At 39.1% G+C, this 16,761-nt stretch overlaps 1 protein-coding gene across 2 annotated transcripts; it reads left to right on the top strand.

The window, feature by feature from the left end:
* The first annotated feature begins 203 nt into the window (after nucleotides 1–203).
* LOC122741063 (zinc finger protein 883-like) lies at nucleotides 204–13,763 on the top strand. Of its 2 annotated transcripts, none has more exons than XM_043984128.1 (5): nucleotides 204–379; nucleotides 2,186–2,279; nucleotides 8,540–8,666; nucleotides 9,140–9,238; nucleotides 11,069–13,763. In XM_043984128.1, the coding sequence occupies exons 2-5, from the start codon at nucleotides 2,247–2,249 to the stop codon at nucleotides 12,973–12,975; spliced, it is 2,166 nt and encodes a 721-aa protein (XP_043840063.1). In that variant the 5' UTR covers nucleotides 204–379; nucleotides 2,186–2,246; the 3' UTR covers nucleotides 12,976–13,763. The 2 variants fall into 2 exon arrangements, with proteins under 2 accessions (XP_043840063.1, XP_043840062.1); XM_043984127.1 differs by having other exon boundaries at nucleotides 204–375.
* The last annotated feature ends 2,998 nt before the right edge of the window (nucleotides 13,764–16,761 follow it).

Raw genomic sequence — 16,761 nt, forward strand, 5'->3', positions numbered from 1 at the left:
TACATGTAGATTTCATCTTTTTAGAATCACTCATAATCACATGACCCACTCCAAAAATTAAAAGAAACAAACAATCTTCCCTTATAACAAGTAAACACAAAGCTCCCCACTTCAGCAGAGATGTGGTCGGTCAGTCAAGACTTTCTGAACAAGCAGCGCCTGCGCAGAAGGCTCCCACAGGCAGCCATTTCCCCGCTTAGCTTCCAAGATAAAAGTTCCCCGCGGTCCAGCCTTTTCGAGCCCTGGTTGGATAGGTCCTAGTGAATTGTGGGAAATGTAGTTTAGGGTGAGCTCTGCGCATCCGCAGTTCTTGAAGGGAGGCCGAGGAAGGGTTTGATTATTCCGGCTTTTAGTTCTTGGCGGGCCTTTGTGCTGGTGGGTGAGTCAGGGAGTGTGTGTTTGTGCATGTGTGTATGTGTACGTGTGCGTTTGTGTATGTGTGTGCAGGGGTGTGTGTGCACGTATGTGTGTGTGCAGGATTGAGTAGGTGTGTGTGTGCATGTGTGTAGGGTGTGTGTGTGTGTATGCGTGCAGGTGTGCGCGTATGCGTGCGTGGTGTTGGGGAGCTCCCGGAGGCTCCCCCTGGGACCGGGGGAGGGGAAAGGGCGTGGAAAAAGGGAATGGGAGGGTGCCGTGCGCTACGAGTGTGGGGCAGGGAATTTGAACCCAAGACCTGTCACCCCAAATGGTGAAGGCTAGCCCTGGAGAGGAACTGGGGTCCTCCGGGACCCCAAGGGAGCGGATGAATTTGTCTTTTTGGATCTCTGGCCCTTAGCAAGGGCCCGGCACATAGTAGGAGCTTAATAAGTGTTTATTGGGTGATGGATTGATTCTCCAAGAGCCGGGGTAGATAGAGAAGGGAATTCATCCAAAACAGAGCCCTGGGGGATTGGATGGGGATGACAGTGGAGCAAAGGCGAACTTTGTAGCACGATCCACACATCTAGGAAACATTATATCAAAAGAAATGAGGTTAATCTAGTGTAACTTCTTGAAGAATCTGTGCTGATCCTTCATCTCCCCTGCCTCCCTTTCTAAAAACCTCTTAACTATCCGTTTAATAAGAACTTCTAGAATTTTGCCAAGAATAAGGTCAGGCGTGGGACCTAGAGTTTGTAGAGTCTGCTCTTTTAACCTTTTCTGAAACCCAGGATAACGTTTACCTGTGTCCAGTTTCCTGGCACCTCTCATATTCTCCCCCATCATTTTAATAATGGTTCCACAATGCCTTCAAGACTTCAACAGGCCATTGCTATATTAGTTTGAACGAGAGCTATTTATGTAAGTTCTAGAAGTTTTAAAAACAAATGATCAGTTTCCTCTCAGTTTATTAGCCATGTTTGGTGGCAAAGGCCTCTCCAGATGAGCAATTATGTGTTAAATCATTGTCCACTAAGGAGAGCAAAAGGAGAAAATCAGCATGTAACACTTACATGCCCAAAATAAGATATTTTTGACAGCTGGTTGGAGTAGGGAGGTTTCTGGGATTCTCTGGTTCTTTGTTCAGATTAAAGTGGGGATAAAACACTGCTAGAAATCCCTCCCAGCTTTCTCATTTTGCACAGGAAAAGTTCCATCCTTGACATCCCTCGTTTTTCAAGGGCCCAAGAGTAGTTGCTGTTAGGGAAGCAAGGTGTTACCTGTTACCTCTACTTCCAGATTTATCCTTTGGGGATTTTGATTATTGTAATTGGTTGATGGGCAAGAAAGGAGAGAAAAAGGAAACGGTGAGAGAATCTGATTGATGCCATGACTGACTTTGGGCCTGTTCTCAGAGATGCAACCCTTGTCTGGGCTTCTTAAACACCCCCTCTTGCTTAGGTTGTCATGGGCTTATAAAAAAAAAAAAAGAAAGAAAGAAATCAGTTTGTTCACAGCCTGAATTTCTGGTGTATTCTTAACCATCTGCTTGCTCTCTAAAGCATACAGCTGATGTAGTTGAGGTCTTCCCTCTGTAAGGATGATAGGTGTGTGTGTGTGTATGTATTGTGTGTGTGTGCATGTGAGTATGTGTGGGAGTGTGAGCATGGGTATGTGTTTGTGTGCATATGTGTGTGCATATGTGTGTGCATGTGTATGTATGTGTGTGTGTGCATGTGTGTGTGTATGTGAAATTGCATTCTCTTAGGTTGGGAACTACTAGGTAGAACTGGGTCTCCTTCCTGACTTCCTTCTTATCCTTCAGGTCTGGCTTCTCAGTACTCTGCTCTTCCCCAAGAAAGGTGAAACGAGGAGAAAAGGAGGGAATGACTTCAGTGCTCCTAACAACCAGGTCCCAGGTGACTTAAAAACTTACTCTTTCCTGAAATGCCATCCCTTTTCTCTTTCTCGTCCTCTCTCTTCTGCATCCAGGATCCTGAACTCATTTTTGTACCCTCAAAGACCTTAGAAGTTTTTTTTTCTTTCTGGTTTTTTTTTTTTTTGGTGGGGCAATGAGGGTTAAGTGACTTGCCCAGGGTCACACAGCTTGTAAGTGTCAAGTGTCTGAGGCCAGATTTGAACTCAGGTACTCCTGAATCCAGGGCCGGTGCTTTATCTACTGCACCACCTAGCTGCCCCAACCTTAGAAGTTTTAACAGACAAAACAGAGTTCATAAAATTTTTGAGCTAGAAGGAATGAAATCCAACCTCCTGATTTTGTAATTCATGAATCCTTACCCTTTGGTAGTTTTCTGCTAAAAGTAGGAGTGGGTTTACTTTGTGAGTTATTAGTGATATTGTCCAGTATTCATTGATTGATTTAAAACTAGATGGAACAGTATGAGTCAATTATCTAATCCATCTGCTTCACTTAATAGATGAAGAAACAGACTAAAAGAGGCTAAGATGACTTGCCAAAGGTCACACAGTAACTGGTGGAGCCAGAATTTGAACTCAAGTCTTCTAACCCCAAATCCAACACTCCTAGCCATGATTTATGTTGTCATTAAAAGTTATTTTTATTCCTGTCACTCTAGTAATTGTGTCGATTATGACTCTTCTCTGTTCACTTTATCTCCCTCTATTTCTCTGAAATCGTCATATTTGTCATTCCTTAGATCACAGTAACCAGTTAGTCCTTTGGAAATACTGTTGCCTTTTTTTTCTGTTGCAAATATCACTGCTACAATTTTTCTTGCATATAGGTTTTTTTCATTTTGTCAGAAACTCCTTAAGGGTAAAAGACAAATAAACAATTAACAAATTGTGGGACCAGTCAGCTGGGGCAGAGAGTGTGAAGAGCTTTGTAACTTTTTTTGTGGAATTCCAACGTGTTTTCTAAGATGGTTAGAACAACTTGCAGCTCTTGGACTAGGGAATGTTTGCCAGTGTTTTCATATCCCCACAAACACGGAATTATTGCATCTTGAGCAGCTTAGTAGGTGTGAAGGTAAAGGGCAGAGTTTGCATCTGTCTAATTATCAGCCCTGACAAGCTGGTACTTTTTTGGGTAGTTCTTGAATGTCTGTGTTTTTGCTGATATCCTTTCCCACTTCTATCCTAGATACAGGGGACTTGGATAAGTTCCTTGTTGACTTTAGATGTCAAGATTTTATCAATTACTTTGCAAAGAGATTTCTATGCCTGTATCTTTACTTAGGATTAGAGATCTTGAGCCAAAAGGTAATTCAGAAGCCATGTTGCCCAAGCCTCTCAATTTACAGTTGAGGATACTGAGGCCTAGGGAGAATAAGTGACTTGTTCAAGATCACACAGGTCTTATAAGCTTCAGAGGTAGAATTTGAACCCAGATCTTTTGACTCCAGAGCCAATAGTCTTTCCCCTATTTCACTGTACCTCTTAGTATATATATATATAAAATGTATATATGTATGTATATAGTATGTATATGTGTATGTACATATGTATGTATGTATGTATTTTATTTGAGCAAAAGCATTTTATTCTCATTGGATTGAAGTAATCTATTTTGCCTTTTGTGACATTGTCTTCCTTGTGTCTGGTTACAAACTCATGCTCTAACTCTTTGACCCAGTGCTCCTGTCTCTACATCTGTATCCTTAAGCAATTAAAGAAAGAAGGAAGATCCCTATCTGCCCAAATATTCATATTGCCTCTGCTCTCTTTGTGGTAGTGAAGAACTGGAAACCAGTTAGATTCTCATTAGTTGGGAAATTACTGAATAAATTGAGGTTTATAAAGGAATATCATCCCATAAGCCATGATGAGTATGAAGATTTTGGAGAAACATTAGAAGACTTATATGAATTGATGCAGACCAAAAAATAACAGAATTTGAGAATTGGAAGGGACCTAATTCGCCATGTAGTCTAACTCATACACCCCTTACACTGTGAGTTCCTAGAAAGTAGGGAATGTTTTTTGCCTTTGTGTTCTGAATATTTAGCACAGTGGGCACATAAATGCTTGTTGACTGTACCCCACTATAACACTTATAACACAATCCCCACATATGAAATTGCAGGTGTTCACCCAGCTTCTATTGGAAGACTGCCAAAGCAGGAGCACCCACGACCTCTTTTTTTTTTTTTCAACGGGGCAATGGGGTTAAGTGGCTTGCCCAGGGTCACACAGCTAGTAAGTGTCAAGTGTCTGAGGCCGGATTTGAACTCAGGAACTCCTGAATCCAGGGCCAGTGCTTTATCCACTGCGCCACCTAGCTGCCCCATACCCACAACCTCTTGAGGCAGCTCATTCCATCTTTGTAGAGTTCCAGCTGTTAGAAGGTTTTTCTTGATGTCCCATTTTTGTCACTTCTTACTATTGTGTCCCTGGTTTTGTGCCAATCCATTTTCCAGGGGACAGGCCTTCAAATACTAGAAGATATCTATCATGTTACTCTTCAGTCTTCTTCAGTTTAGACATACCCACTTCTTTCATCTGATTCACATGACGTTGATTCAGGGTCCTTCACCATTAAGGTTGCTCTCCTCAGGACACCCTCCAGCTGATCCATGCCCTTCTCAAACTGGCTTCCCAAATGAAACTCTCTCTGCAGCAGGTCAGAATATAATAAGTTTATCCTTTCCCTATTCCTGGAAGCTATACCTTTCTTTCTTTTTTTTTTTTTTTGCAGGGCAATGAGGGTTAAGTGACTTGCCCAGGGTCACACAGCTAGTTAAGTGTCAAGTGTCTGAGGCTGGATTTGAACTCAGGTCTTCCTGAATCCAAGGCCAATGCTTTATCCACTGCGCCACCTAGCTGCCCCTATACCTTTCTTAATAAGCCTGAGAACTCATTAGATTTTCTGGCTGCTATATCCGATTGCCATCTCCTGTTGGCCACCTATCCAATAAAACTCCCAGATTCTTTAGAACTGACTATCTTACTCTGCCTCCCCACTCTTATACTTGTGTGTACATGGGTGTAGAACTTCAAGAACCTACCAGACAAACTATTTGTCTGGTAGCAAATGGGGTGGATTCTCTTCCCACTAAGTGAGGTCCTTTCCAAATCTCATATTCTGTGCTTTTGTGACTATATTCATCCTTATTGAATTTCATCTTTAATATTAGTTTTGGCCTTCCAAAGACTAGGAGGGAACATTGATGGATTGGAGGCTCAATATGAATCAGCAGGAGGACAGAACCATCAGAGATGATAATGGATCTTCAGCTGGGTTGTAAGAGCTATAACTTCCAGGAATAGGGAGTGATCATTCCAGTGTCCTCAGTGTGTAGAATGGACTGGAGTGAGGAGAGACTTGAGGTAGGGAGACTTAGTAGGGGGCCGTTGACAGTAAAATAGGCAAGAGGTAATAAAGAATTAATCTCATAGTCTTGTGAGTAGAGAGAAGAGGTAGTAATACTAATCTAATAGATGAATAAAGGGAATGTCCTAGATAGGGGTTACCTGAATTTCAGTCAATATTTTTTTAAATAAATTTATTTTGCTATCTTTTGTTTTTTACATAACCATAATTTCCCATAGTTTCCATTCCCCTCCCAAAGAGCCATCTCTGATAACAAATGGTACTTTTATTTTTTATTTTTTTGTGGGGCAATGAAGGTTACATGACTTGCCCAGGGTCACACACAGCTAGTAAGTGTCAAGTGTTTGAGGCCGGATTTGAACTCTGGTCCTCCTGAATCCAGGGCCAGTGCTTTATCTACTGCCCCCCCAATGGTATTTTTAAAGAAAAAGACAAGAAAGATGAAAAAATCAGCATAATTGATATATCAAGAAAGTCTGTAAGTATGTACAATGTCTAATATTTGTGGATCTCCTGCCTCTACAAAGGGACAGGGATGCCTTCTCATAGCTCTTCTTTCAAGCCATGGAAAAAATTTCTGTTTAGTTGTACAACATACATTTTTAAATTTTTTTGGTGGTTTTATCCATTTGTTATTGTATATATTGTTTATTGTGTATGTTATTGTAGTGCATATAGTGTGTATTGTTTTCTAGCCTGCACTTTACTGCATCAGTTCATGTAGATCTTTCCATGCTTCTTTGTATTCATCATGTTTTCCTTTCTTAGAGAGCAATAATATTCTATTATTTTTAATGTACCATAATTTTTTTAGCCATTCTCCAATCTATGGGCATCCTTTTTTTCTTTCAGGGCAATGAAGGTTAAGTGACTTTCCCAGTGTCACACAGATAGTAAATGTCAACTGTCTGAAGTCATATTTGAACTCAGGTCCTCCTGAATCCAGGACTGGTGATTTATCCCTCGCGACACCTAACTGCTCCATGGGAATCTATTTTATTTCCAAATCTTTGCAATCACAAAAGGTGTTGCTATAAATATTTTAGTCTATATGGGGACTTCTTATCAATGGCTTCCTTTGCACATAAGCCTAGTAATGGGATCCCTGGGTCAAAAGGCATGGATATTTTAGTCACTTTATTGGAATAATCCCAAATTTCTTTCCAAAATGGTTCTACCAATTCACAGTTCCACCAATAATGCACTAGTGTGTCTATCTTCCCCAGCCCCTCCAACACTGACTATTCCCAGTTGGCAGGGTGTGAGGTAAAACTTCACGATTGTTTTAATGTGCATTTCTTTTATTAGTTGTGATTTGGAGAGTTCTTTCATATACTTGTTAAATTTGCAATTTTTTGAGAACTGTTTATATCCTTTGACTACTTATCTATTAGTGAATAGCTTTTGGTCACACACATATACCTTTTTTTTTTTCAATCAGGACAACATTTGTCTTACCCTAATGGTTCCTCTCCCATTTTCTCTGATCTCTTAAATTGAATTTTTATTAGTCCTTTTTGTTTCCATATTGCTTAATATTTTCCCTTATAGCTCACCCAACCCTTCCCAGAGAGATATCCCTTATGATAAAGAATAAAAATTGGGGAGAAAGTTTAGTGAAATTAACTAGTTAATATAATTAATATTTGTTTTGGGGGTTTTTTGCAAGGCAATGGGGGTTAAGTGACTTGCCCAGGGTCACACAGCTAGTACATGTCAAGTGTCTGAGGCCAGATTTGAACTCAGGTACTCCTGAATCCAGGGCCGGTGCTTTATCCACTGCGCCACCTAGCTGCCCCATAATTAATATTAATAATACATTAATATATTAATTGGTAAAATAGAACAAGTCTTTATATTCTGTTCTTCCTATTTTGTGTGAACCAGGACAATATTACTATTATCTTAATGTGTGGTTCTTCTCCTATGTTTCGTAAATGTTCAGATATCATTGAAAATGACTCAGCAATCACACTTGCCAGTTCTCTCAGCACCCAAACAGGTAGTTTGTCCCGGCCAGATGATTTGAATTCACAAAGGCAACTTGAAGGCAGAACCAAGAGAACAGAATACACAATGCCTAATATCAGAGGGAACTGTATTGCCAGAAGCATTATGGACTTCTGGGAGTGATGTCAAAGCTAGCCCTCCCCCTGGATAAGTCACTTAACTCTCTGGGGGAACTTTCTAAGGTGATCATATCTACAGGAAAGGTACTAATCTGCATTGACAGAAAGAATTTCTTTGTCAGAGAGCTCCTCATAGGAGCAAAATCTCAGGCCAGTACTAATCCCTAGGCCTTGATCCTCACAACAAGATTATAAGGGAGGTATTATTTTAATGCTCATTTTATAAGTGAGGATGAGGAAGAGGTTGCAAGTTTATTAATTAATAGGAAAATATTAGTCCAGACCCCTAAATTGTGGCACTGAGGATGATTAGATGATAAAGTAGAATCAATTAGCTGGCTGGCACATAACTAACTAGTGTGTGGTCTGCATAGACCTGATTATACTTGTAACATTTACACATCTTGCAGCACAGTCTAAGGGAGTCAGTAATGTTAAGGCCCTCAATTGATTTCCTCAGTTGTGTGATTTGGAGTTTGCAAATAACATGGATGATTCACATTGGGTTCAGTATGGAAGCTCATTTGTAAGTTTGACTTTGAGTGGTAAACTTTTTTTAATAATGTTGAGTTAGTATAAAGTGAGGTAACCAGTAAGTAAGCTCCCCAGAAATAATTAAAATTGAGTATTTAAAACCCTTAATTCTTTGAGAAACAGTGCTTTTACATTCTGCCAACTTCCTCAGAGCTGTGAGGGCTGGTTCCTGAGTGAGCAGGTGTTTTATTTGCTATTTCAGATACCACTGACCTTCCAAGATGTGGCTGTGGACTTTACCTGGGAGGAATGGGGGCTCTTGGAACCTTCTCAGAAGGACATGTATTGGGATGTGATGCTGGAGAACTATGAGAATTTTCTCTCTCTTGGTAAGGTTGGCTCTCCCTGACACATTATCAGCTTCCCTGGGTTGTCTTTGCATTTCCATTTCCTCCTGGTTGACTGATGCCTTAAGTGCTTCCTTTCTTATGGAGGGATAATGTCCTGAATTCATGTTACAGAGTGCTTTCAGAGTTGTTTGGTACCCAAAGTCTGCTCTCTCTACTTAAGTGAAAGGTGTATATGTTATATGATGGGATATTAGTAGATTTATTGTGCTAAGACGGCACTTTCACTACTGACTATTCATTCAGGTCAGAGAGTCTCCCCCAGAGACCCAGTGTAGATGCTTGAAGACATGAAAGGTGTGTATATTTCTAGGAAAGAATGGGATGAAATCATTTCCTCTGAACCAGTGACCGCCCCCGAAGCATACTCTCAGTTCCTTAACGAGCAAGAGGCTAAGATTGAATTCTGGATTTTCTCTCTGCTCTAAGTATTTTATCATTTATTTTCCAATAAGGAGGCCTTCCTGTTTCCATACCAGATGTGATTTCCCAGATGGAAAGAATAGGAGCACCGTGGATGGCAGAGGGAGGAGTCCTGATTAGCACTTTTTTAGGTGAGTGCATGGAAAATAAACATATGGGAAACACAGTATACATCATCCCAGCCGGTGAGTAAAGGTGTTGGACTGGGAGCTTTCCTTAGGCCTTATGAGAAGGGCTGGATCATAGTGTGTGAGAAGAGTGAAGAGGGAAAGGAGATGTGTGATGGCCTCACAGAGCAGTCAGTTTTCTGTTAAAGTGAGATGTCGACAGCATTATTGACTAAGTGAGAGTTCTGGACCAAGATGGTGAGGGCTTTCAAAAGCAACAGGTTTTCTCAGAAAGTAATCTGAGTATATGCAATGTAGTATTACCACTAGTAGTACTTTGAGAGTTCGAAAGAATAGGTAATTAAGGATGAGTGATTTGGTAACACTTTATTAAGAACTAGGTAATTGTGCAGAGGATCCAGTTGAAATTTGATTAGGTAGAGAGGAAAGGGAAGAGGGATTCTTGGCTAGGGAAGCATCATGTGAAAGACAGATTAAACAAGAGTGAGATTTGTTTGACTGGAGCAGAAGACATTTTGTGGGGATCTTATGTGACTTCTTCAGGGAATTGAATTATCCTATACCTTAAGTGAATTGGGGTAATACAGCAGTTTTTAGCAAGGAAGTGGTATGAAATTAATGCTATGAGAAGGGTAACTTCACCCAGGAGGAATGGGGGCTCTTGGAACCTTCTCAAAAAGACATGTATTGAGATGTGATGCTAGAGAATATATGTGAAGTGCTGATTGGTAGAGGGAAATGCAGCAAATATTTTTGGCGGGGTAGTTACCTGTTTCCCTACGAATTGTAGCTGCATTTCGTTTGTTTGTGCAATATATATATATATATGATATATTATTATTATATATAATATATTATACATATATAATTAAAGTGGTCCATTTTATAGTCTATGATCCTCTTTTTAATCCCTTGTTTGGTCATGAAATCTTCCCCTAGCCATAGATAGGAAAAGTAATTTATTCTTGTCTCCTCAAATCTGTTTAAAATATGACCTCTTATATTTAATCCATTTGGAATTTATTTTGGTACAGAGTGTTATAAACCTAGTTTCTGCTCAGACTGCTTTCTAGTTTTTCTAGCATAGTATTTTTTCTCTCAAAATAGTGAGGTCCTCCTCTAGTCCTTGAAGTATTTGGATTTACTAGGTTCATTTGCTTCTGAATATTGTATATCTAATCTGTTTCACTGATTAACTTCTCTTTTTTGTAACCAGAACCAAATAGCTTTAATGATTTTTGTTTTGAAGTATAGTTGGAGAACTGTTTGATGTGGCTAAGATGTTGCTAGGTTGGTGTTGCTAGGCTCCCTTCCTTGGCACTTTAAAAAAATTTCCCTTTAGATTTTTGAGCTTTTGTTCCTCCAGATGAATTATATAATTATGTTTTCAAGTTCTTTAAAGTAATCTTTTGGTAGTTTGATTGGCATGGCAAACACTCTATTACTAAATGATTTGACAGTCTTTCCCCTGAATTTATCTGGAGATTACCTTGAAGCTTATCAGTCTTTAGTTTACAAATAAAAATCTGTTTCTTCTTTCTGAAGATGGAGACATTATCCCTAACTATTATTAATGAGGATATTCTGATGACATTTATAAATTCTTTCAGTACCCTGGAATGTAATTCATTAAATCCTGGGCAGCTAGTTGCTCTGATATAATTTTTTCTTAATTGTATTGGGCTTCAGTTTCCTGGCAACAATAAGTGTTCAACCTTTCCCCAGTTAATCATCATTGTCTTTGGAGGAAAAGACAACCTAGACTTAGTATATACCCTTTGCTTTCTTCCATCACAGAGAATAATGGCTATTTACATGTTTTGTTGCTTTCAGGTTCCCTTAGTCAGAAGACAAGATGTGAAATCAAGGAACCCACTCTAAATCAGGATATTTTTGTGAAAGAACAAGGAACATTTACAAAGGATGGCCCCAGGCAATCTACTTTGGAAGAAACTTGGGCTCATGATATTGAATTAGACAGGCAAAAGGAAAAGCAAGAGACAAAGCCTAGGGAGGAAAAAGTCATTCCTCAACAGAGAGTTCCTATGGGAGAAAGTTTCTATAAATGTGATACACTTAGAAAGAGCTTAAAACAGGTCTTAGATCCATTTAAACATAAGAGAATTTCCACCGGGAAGTCACTTTGTAAGGATAGTAAATGCAAAAAGCCCTTCAATTACCAATCAAATGTTATTCATTACCATAGAAAACATGCCCCAGGGAAACTCCATAAGTCTAATGAATGTAACATAAACTTCAGCAGCATTTCATGCTTTACTGTTCATCAAAAAAATCACAGTGGTCTGAAACCCTATCGGTGTGATGATTGTGGGAAAGCCTTCAGCAAGAAAGGAATCCTTAATAAACATAAGATAATTCATACTAAAGAGAAACAATTGAAATGCAATACATGTGGGAGAACCTTCAGATACTACTCATGTCTTATGAGACATCAGAGAATGCATGCTAATGAGAAACCCTATAAATGCAGTGAATGTGGGAAATGCTTTAGGCAGAGGGGAATCCTTAAGACACATCAAATAAGTCATACTAGAGAAAACCATTTGGAATGTAATTTATGTGGGAAAGGCTTCAGGTACCGTGCATCCCTTAGGGTACATAAAAAACTGCATAGTGGAGAAAAACCCTACATATGTAATGAATGTGGGAAGGCATTTAGCCTCAAGGGAAACCTTAAAAGTCATGAGAGAATCCATACAGGTGAGATGTCTTTTGAATGTAATGAATGTGGAAGGGCATTTATACTGAGGAGAGCTCTTAACAGACATAAGAGAGTTCACAGTGCAGAGAAACCCTATGTATGTAATGAATGTGGGAAAGCCTTCAGGTGGTGTACAAACCTTAAAACACATAAGAGGACTCATACTGGAGAGAAACCCTATAAATGTAATGAATGTGGGAAAGCATACACTGATCATCAAAGTTTAATTCGTCATCAACTATTTCATGCTGGAGATAAAACCTTTCAATGTGATGAATGTGGCAAAGTCTTTACCCACAAGGCAAATCTTAAACGACATAAGAGATCACATTCTGGAGAAAAACCCTATATATGTAATCAATGTGGGAAGGCTTTTATTGCAATGGAAAACCTTAAAAGACATACAAGAATCCATACTGGAGAGAAGCCCTATAAATGTAGTGAATGTGGGAAAGCTTTCACCAGTCACCAAAGCCTAAATAATCATCAGGTATTTCATACTGGAAAAAAAACCTTCCAGTGCAATGAATGTGATAAAGCCTTTACCACAAGAGCAAACCTTATTATCCATAAGAGAGTTCATACTGGAGAGAAACCTTATATATGTAATGAATGTGGGAAGTCATTCAGTGTGAAAAGATCCCTAACTCTGCATAAAATAACTCATACTGGAGAGAAACCCTTTGAATGTAATGAATGTGGGAAAGCCTTCCGCCAGAAGGGAAGCCTTAAGAGACATAAAAGAATTCATACTGGAGAGAAACCCTATAAATGTAATGATTGTGGGAAAGCCTTCACCAATCAGGAAAGCCTAACTTACCATCATAATCGGGAGAGACCCTTTCAGTGTAGTAAATGTGGGAAAGCCTTCATCCGTAAGGGAAAACTTAATAAAGATTCAATAACAGATACAGAAATGAAACTCAATATCTGTTATAAATGTGAAAGAGCTTTTAACCAGAAGGGAAACCTTAACACACATAAAATAACTATAGAGAAACATTCTGAACATAATTAACATCTTAATGAATCTTAGGAGGAAGATGAGCCTTAAAACCTCATCTTACCACATAACTCCAGTTGGAGCTTGGGAGCCATTATGTAAAATACACTTAAACAGGGACAGGCTAGCGATCAGGTTTCTAATGGAAGTTATAAGGAGTTTTCTAACCCCAAGTCATATAGTTAACTACCACCATAGACTTAAAATCTTTATACTCCAGGATTCAAAAGAAAAAAAACAAAATTTAAGTCTGGGGGAATTAAAATGGCTTTTGTTAGTTCTCCAGATGGTTGTGGTGTGTTACAATCCCAAGCTGGGCACTATAAGAGCATTAACCTGACCTTTCCAAGGAAAGGCTTCTGAATTCTATACTCCAGGAAATGGGAAGAGAATAGTAGGTAGCTCTTAGTGGCTGAAAGTCAGAGTGCACCTCACTAGCCATAAGATGTCAGACAATACAGCCCGGGCTTGAAATGATAAAATCAGTGGAGGTTGTGTGGTGCATGGTTAAGGGCAGACTTTACCCAACAGAAAACAGTTTGGTTTAAATTACCAGAGGATGTCAGCCATTTTATCACATTGGAGATGTGAGCTGCCCCAGCCTCATGTGTGCCATGTCCACATCAGTACTTCATGTGTTTCCCTTAACATGTTCCCTAGCCAAATATTTACTACATGTAGCTTTTATGTGTTTCCTTGGTCATATGTGTGGATAGAGTGCTGGGTCTGCCCTTAGGAAAACCTGAGTTCAAATCTGGCCTCAGACATTAATAGTGGTATGACCCTGGGCACCACTTAACCTCTGTCAGCCTCAGTTTTCTCATTTGTAAAATGCTGATAATAATTGCACCTATGTTCCAGGGTTGTTGTGAAGATAAAATGAAATAAAAATTGTAAAGTGTTTATATAGTAAGTCCTATATAAATATTAGTTATTATTATTATTTATTATATGTTCTCTGCTTGTGTATTTTTCCCAACTGCTACTGTGGTAACCTATGGGAAAATGTACCCCATGTGTATATGGGGGAGTATCTTATTGTATTATTTACCATGTTATTTGATTAAATATCTTTTTTTTAATGTGTCTTTGGACTTACTGGTACACATAAATAGTTTGGGGGCATATGAGCTATGTTTTTGAGTGAATACTGATCCACAGGATCCTTCAGACCTAGGATAAGATTTTGGGGGGCCCAAATTAGAGCAAGTAGGGGATATATTAGAGGAAATCATCCTGACACTAGAGTTGTTCAGAAGTGGATTAGATTGCCCCAGGAGCTTAGTGGGCTCCTCACCACTGTCTTATGTTATAGCAGGTATTCCTATTCAAGTATAAGTTGGACCTGGATAATCTCAAGGTCCTTCCTAACCTATCAAATGAGACACTTAGATCTTGAAATTCTTGTAACTTGGATTAAGTGAGAGAATATTTGTAAAAAAAAAAACAAAAAAACACACACAAACAAAACAGCATAGTGCCTGACACAAAGTAGGCGTTCACTTGGTTTGATCATTGATTAGTACACAGTAAGCAAAGTTGCTGCATTAATACCAATATTTAGATGCTGGTGACAGCTTTTCCCATGGCAACATTTCATACAAAAACCTAAGCTGGAAAAAAATTAGTCCTGTGAAGAAAACTAGACACTGGATGGTTGTGTGGATTATCTAATGTTCATGGTGCCAGCCTTTAAAAATAGAAATAGGAGCCAATGTGGAAAAGACAGACCTCTCAAATGCTTGAAATATTGCAGCAATGGGAGGTTCCTGAGATCATTCAGTATGATCACTGTAAGGCGATGGTGTCAAAGTCAAATGGAGATGGTATATTGGCTTAGAAAAACAAAAATTTAACATCCACTGTTGTATTTTTTTTTATTTTGTTAAACATTTCCCAATTATATTTTTCTCTGGTGCTGGGGAAGGGGTTGCCCTTTGACCCTTTTGCTCTGAGGTAAAGAAGAAAATGCTTCTTAGTGCCCTTTGTTCTGGTTTTGCTCTTGTATTCAAAGTAGTGTATACCATAGATACAATGTGGGGAAACAGTCTCTATTGGAGAACAGTGATAATAAGGCAAAATATACTGCAGCTCTTAGCAATTTGTAAAGTTAGTTTTAAATGATCTGGGTACCACTTAAAAGCAGATGGTAGTCAACAAAATACCAAATGTGAGAAGGGGGATGAATTTGACAAATTGGATTGAGCATGGAGTTCTAGCTTAACCCCCTGAGAAGGAACTGTTTAGGGAGGAAGGTAAGGAGATGCCTTAGCTTCAACCTTGGAAAAGCCTTCTTCACTTTCCCTTGGCCCCCACTCCCCTTGATGATACTGTGTAATTTAAAATTCTAAATGTGGGTTCTAATCTGTTCCCCCAGTTTTGGGGGAAACTGACTAAAATCACTGACAAAATGAGTTTAGGTTTTTAAGGGTTTATTGAGAGATAGAAAGAGAAAGATTGAGAACAGAATTCCTACAGCCTGGCAATCCTATCTTTCCTCAATCCCTCTGTATAGTCCTTTCCTCAACTCTTCTGTGTAGTCCTTTCCTCAATTCCTCTGTTTAGTCGTGTGCCGCCACCATGAAGTCAGGAACCAAAAGAGACAGAGCTCCCAGCGCAGGCTCTCCTTCCTCCTTCCTGTCCCCTCCCAGAAATGGGAGGTTCTTCAAGCTGGTTGGTTGACTGGGCCAGAAGTTCAAAGTTTTTTTAGCTTCTGAGAACCATGCTTTCTTAAGTACTCTCAAATACCAGCCAGATGTGCTTAGAATCTAGTCAACTAGTAACCAGTCAAATCAGTCAGTAATCCACTCAGGTGGGCTCCTGCCACCTGAGTATCTGCCAAATCTCATCTATCACATTTCATTATCTTGACAATACCATGTTATGCTGGAGATGCAGGCAGTCTGGAGATGGTTGTGTCCAATGAAATACATACTTATTACGGTTATCTTCCTCAAAGACTGATCCAAGATGTAGGAATAAAAGTAGCAAAAGAGGTTAGTTTCCTCATACATCCCACTAAAAACCACAAAGAAAAATAAAATGGTTGAAACCCATAAGAAATCCAGCCCAAATGCAATATGAGAAAAGCAAAGAAATAGAAGAAATACTATGGTCCTTTTAATAGGTCTAAGTATCAGAAGCAATAGAGATAGGAAAAGGTGGTTAATTGTGGGAATCGAATGAATCACACTGATTCCATCTTATGACTCAGTTCTGAAGCTAGCCCAGTTCCCTTTCTACTCAATTATGGGTCTAGTCCAAATTCTGTTCTGTGAGAAAATTTTATTCATTTGTGGGAATCAGGAGAAATCTCATTGCATTGTTTGAACCCTGTGTGGCTGGGAAATTGGACCACCTCTCCCTGCTGCTTAGAGACTCTTTTTTCTCCCCATATAAATATTTTATTATTTTCCAGTTACATTTAGAGATAGTTTTCAACATTTGTTTTTATAAGATTTCTAGTTTCAAATTTTTCTCCTTCCCTCCCCAAGGCAGCAAGTAATCTGATATATGTTATATGTGTACACTCACATTAAACATATTTCTGTATTAGTCTTGTTATGAGAGAAGAATCAGAGCAAAAAAGGAAAAACCTCAAAAAAGAAAAAAAAACAACCATAGAAACATTAGAAATAGTATGTATGGTTTGATCTGCATCCAGATTCAAGAGTTCTTTTTTTCTGGATTTGGAGAGCATTTTCCATCATGAGTCCTTTGGAATTATCTTGGACCATTGTATTGCTGAGAAGAATCAAGTCTATCACAGTTGATCAACACACAATGTTGTTGATACTGTGT

Source organism: Dromiciops gliroides, chromosome 2 (assembly GCF_019393635.1).
Source record: "Dromiciops gliroides isolate mDroGli1 chromosome 2, mDroGli1.pri, whole genome shotgun sequence".
NCBI lineage: Eukaryota > Metazoa > Chordata > Mammalia > Microbiotheria > Microbiotheriidae > Dromiciops > Dromiciops gliroides.

Excerpts from the sequence above, each read along its gene's own strand:
- LOC122741063 (XM_043984128.1), top strand. The coding sequence starts at position 2,247 with ATGACTTCAGTGCTCCTAACAACCAGGTCCCAG. Across the intron at positions 8,667-9,139 it reads TGAGAATTTTCTCTCTCTTG|GAGGCCTTCCTGTTTCCATA; the intron begins GTAAGGTTGGCT and ends TTTTCCAATAAG. Across the intron at positions 9,239-11,068 it reads CCTGATTAGCACTTTTTTAG|GTTCCCTTAGTCAGAAGACA; the intron begins GTGAGTGCATGG and ends TGTTGCTTTCAG.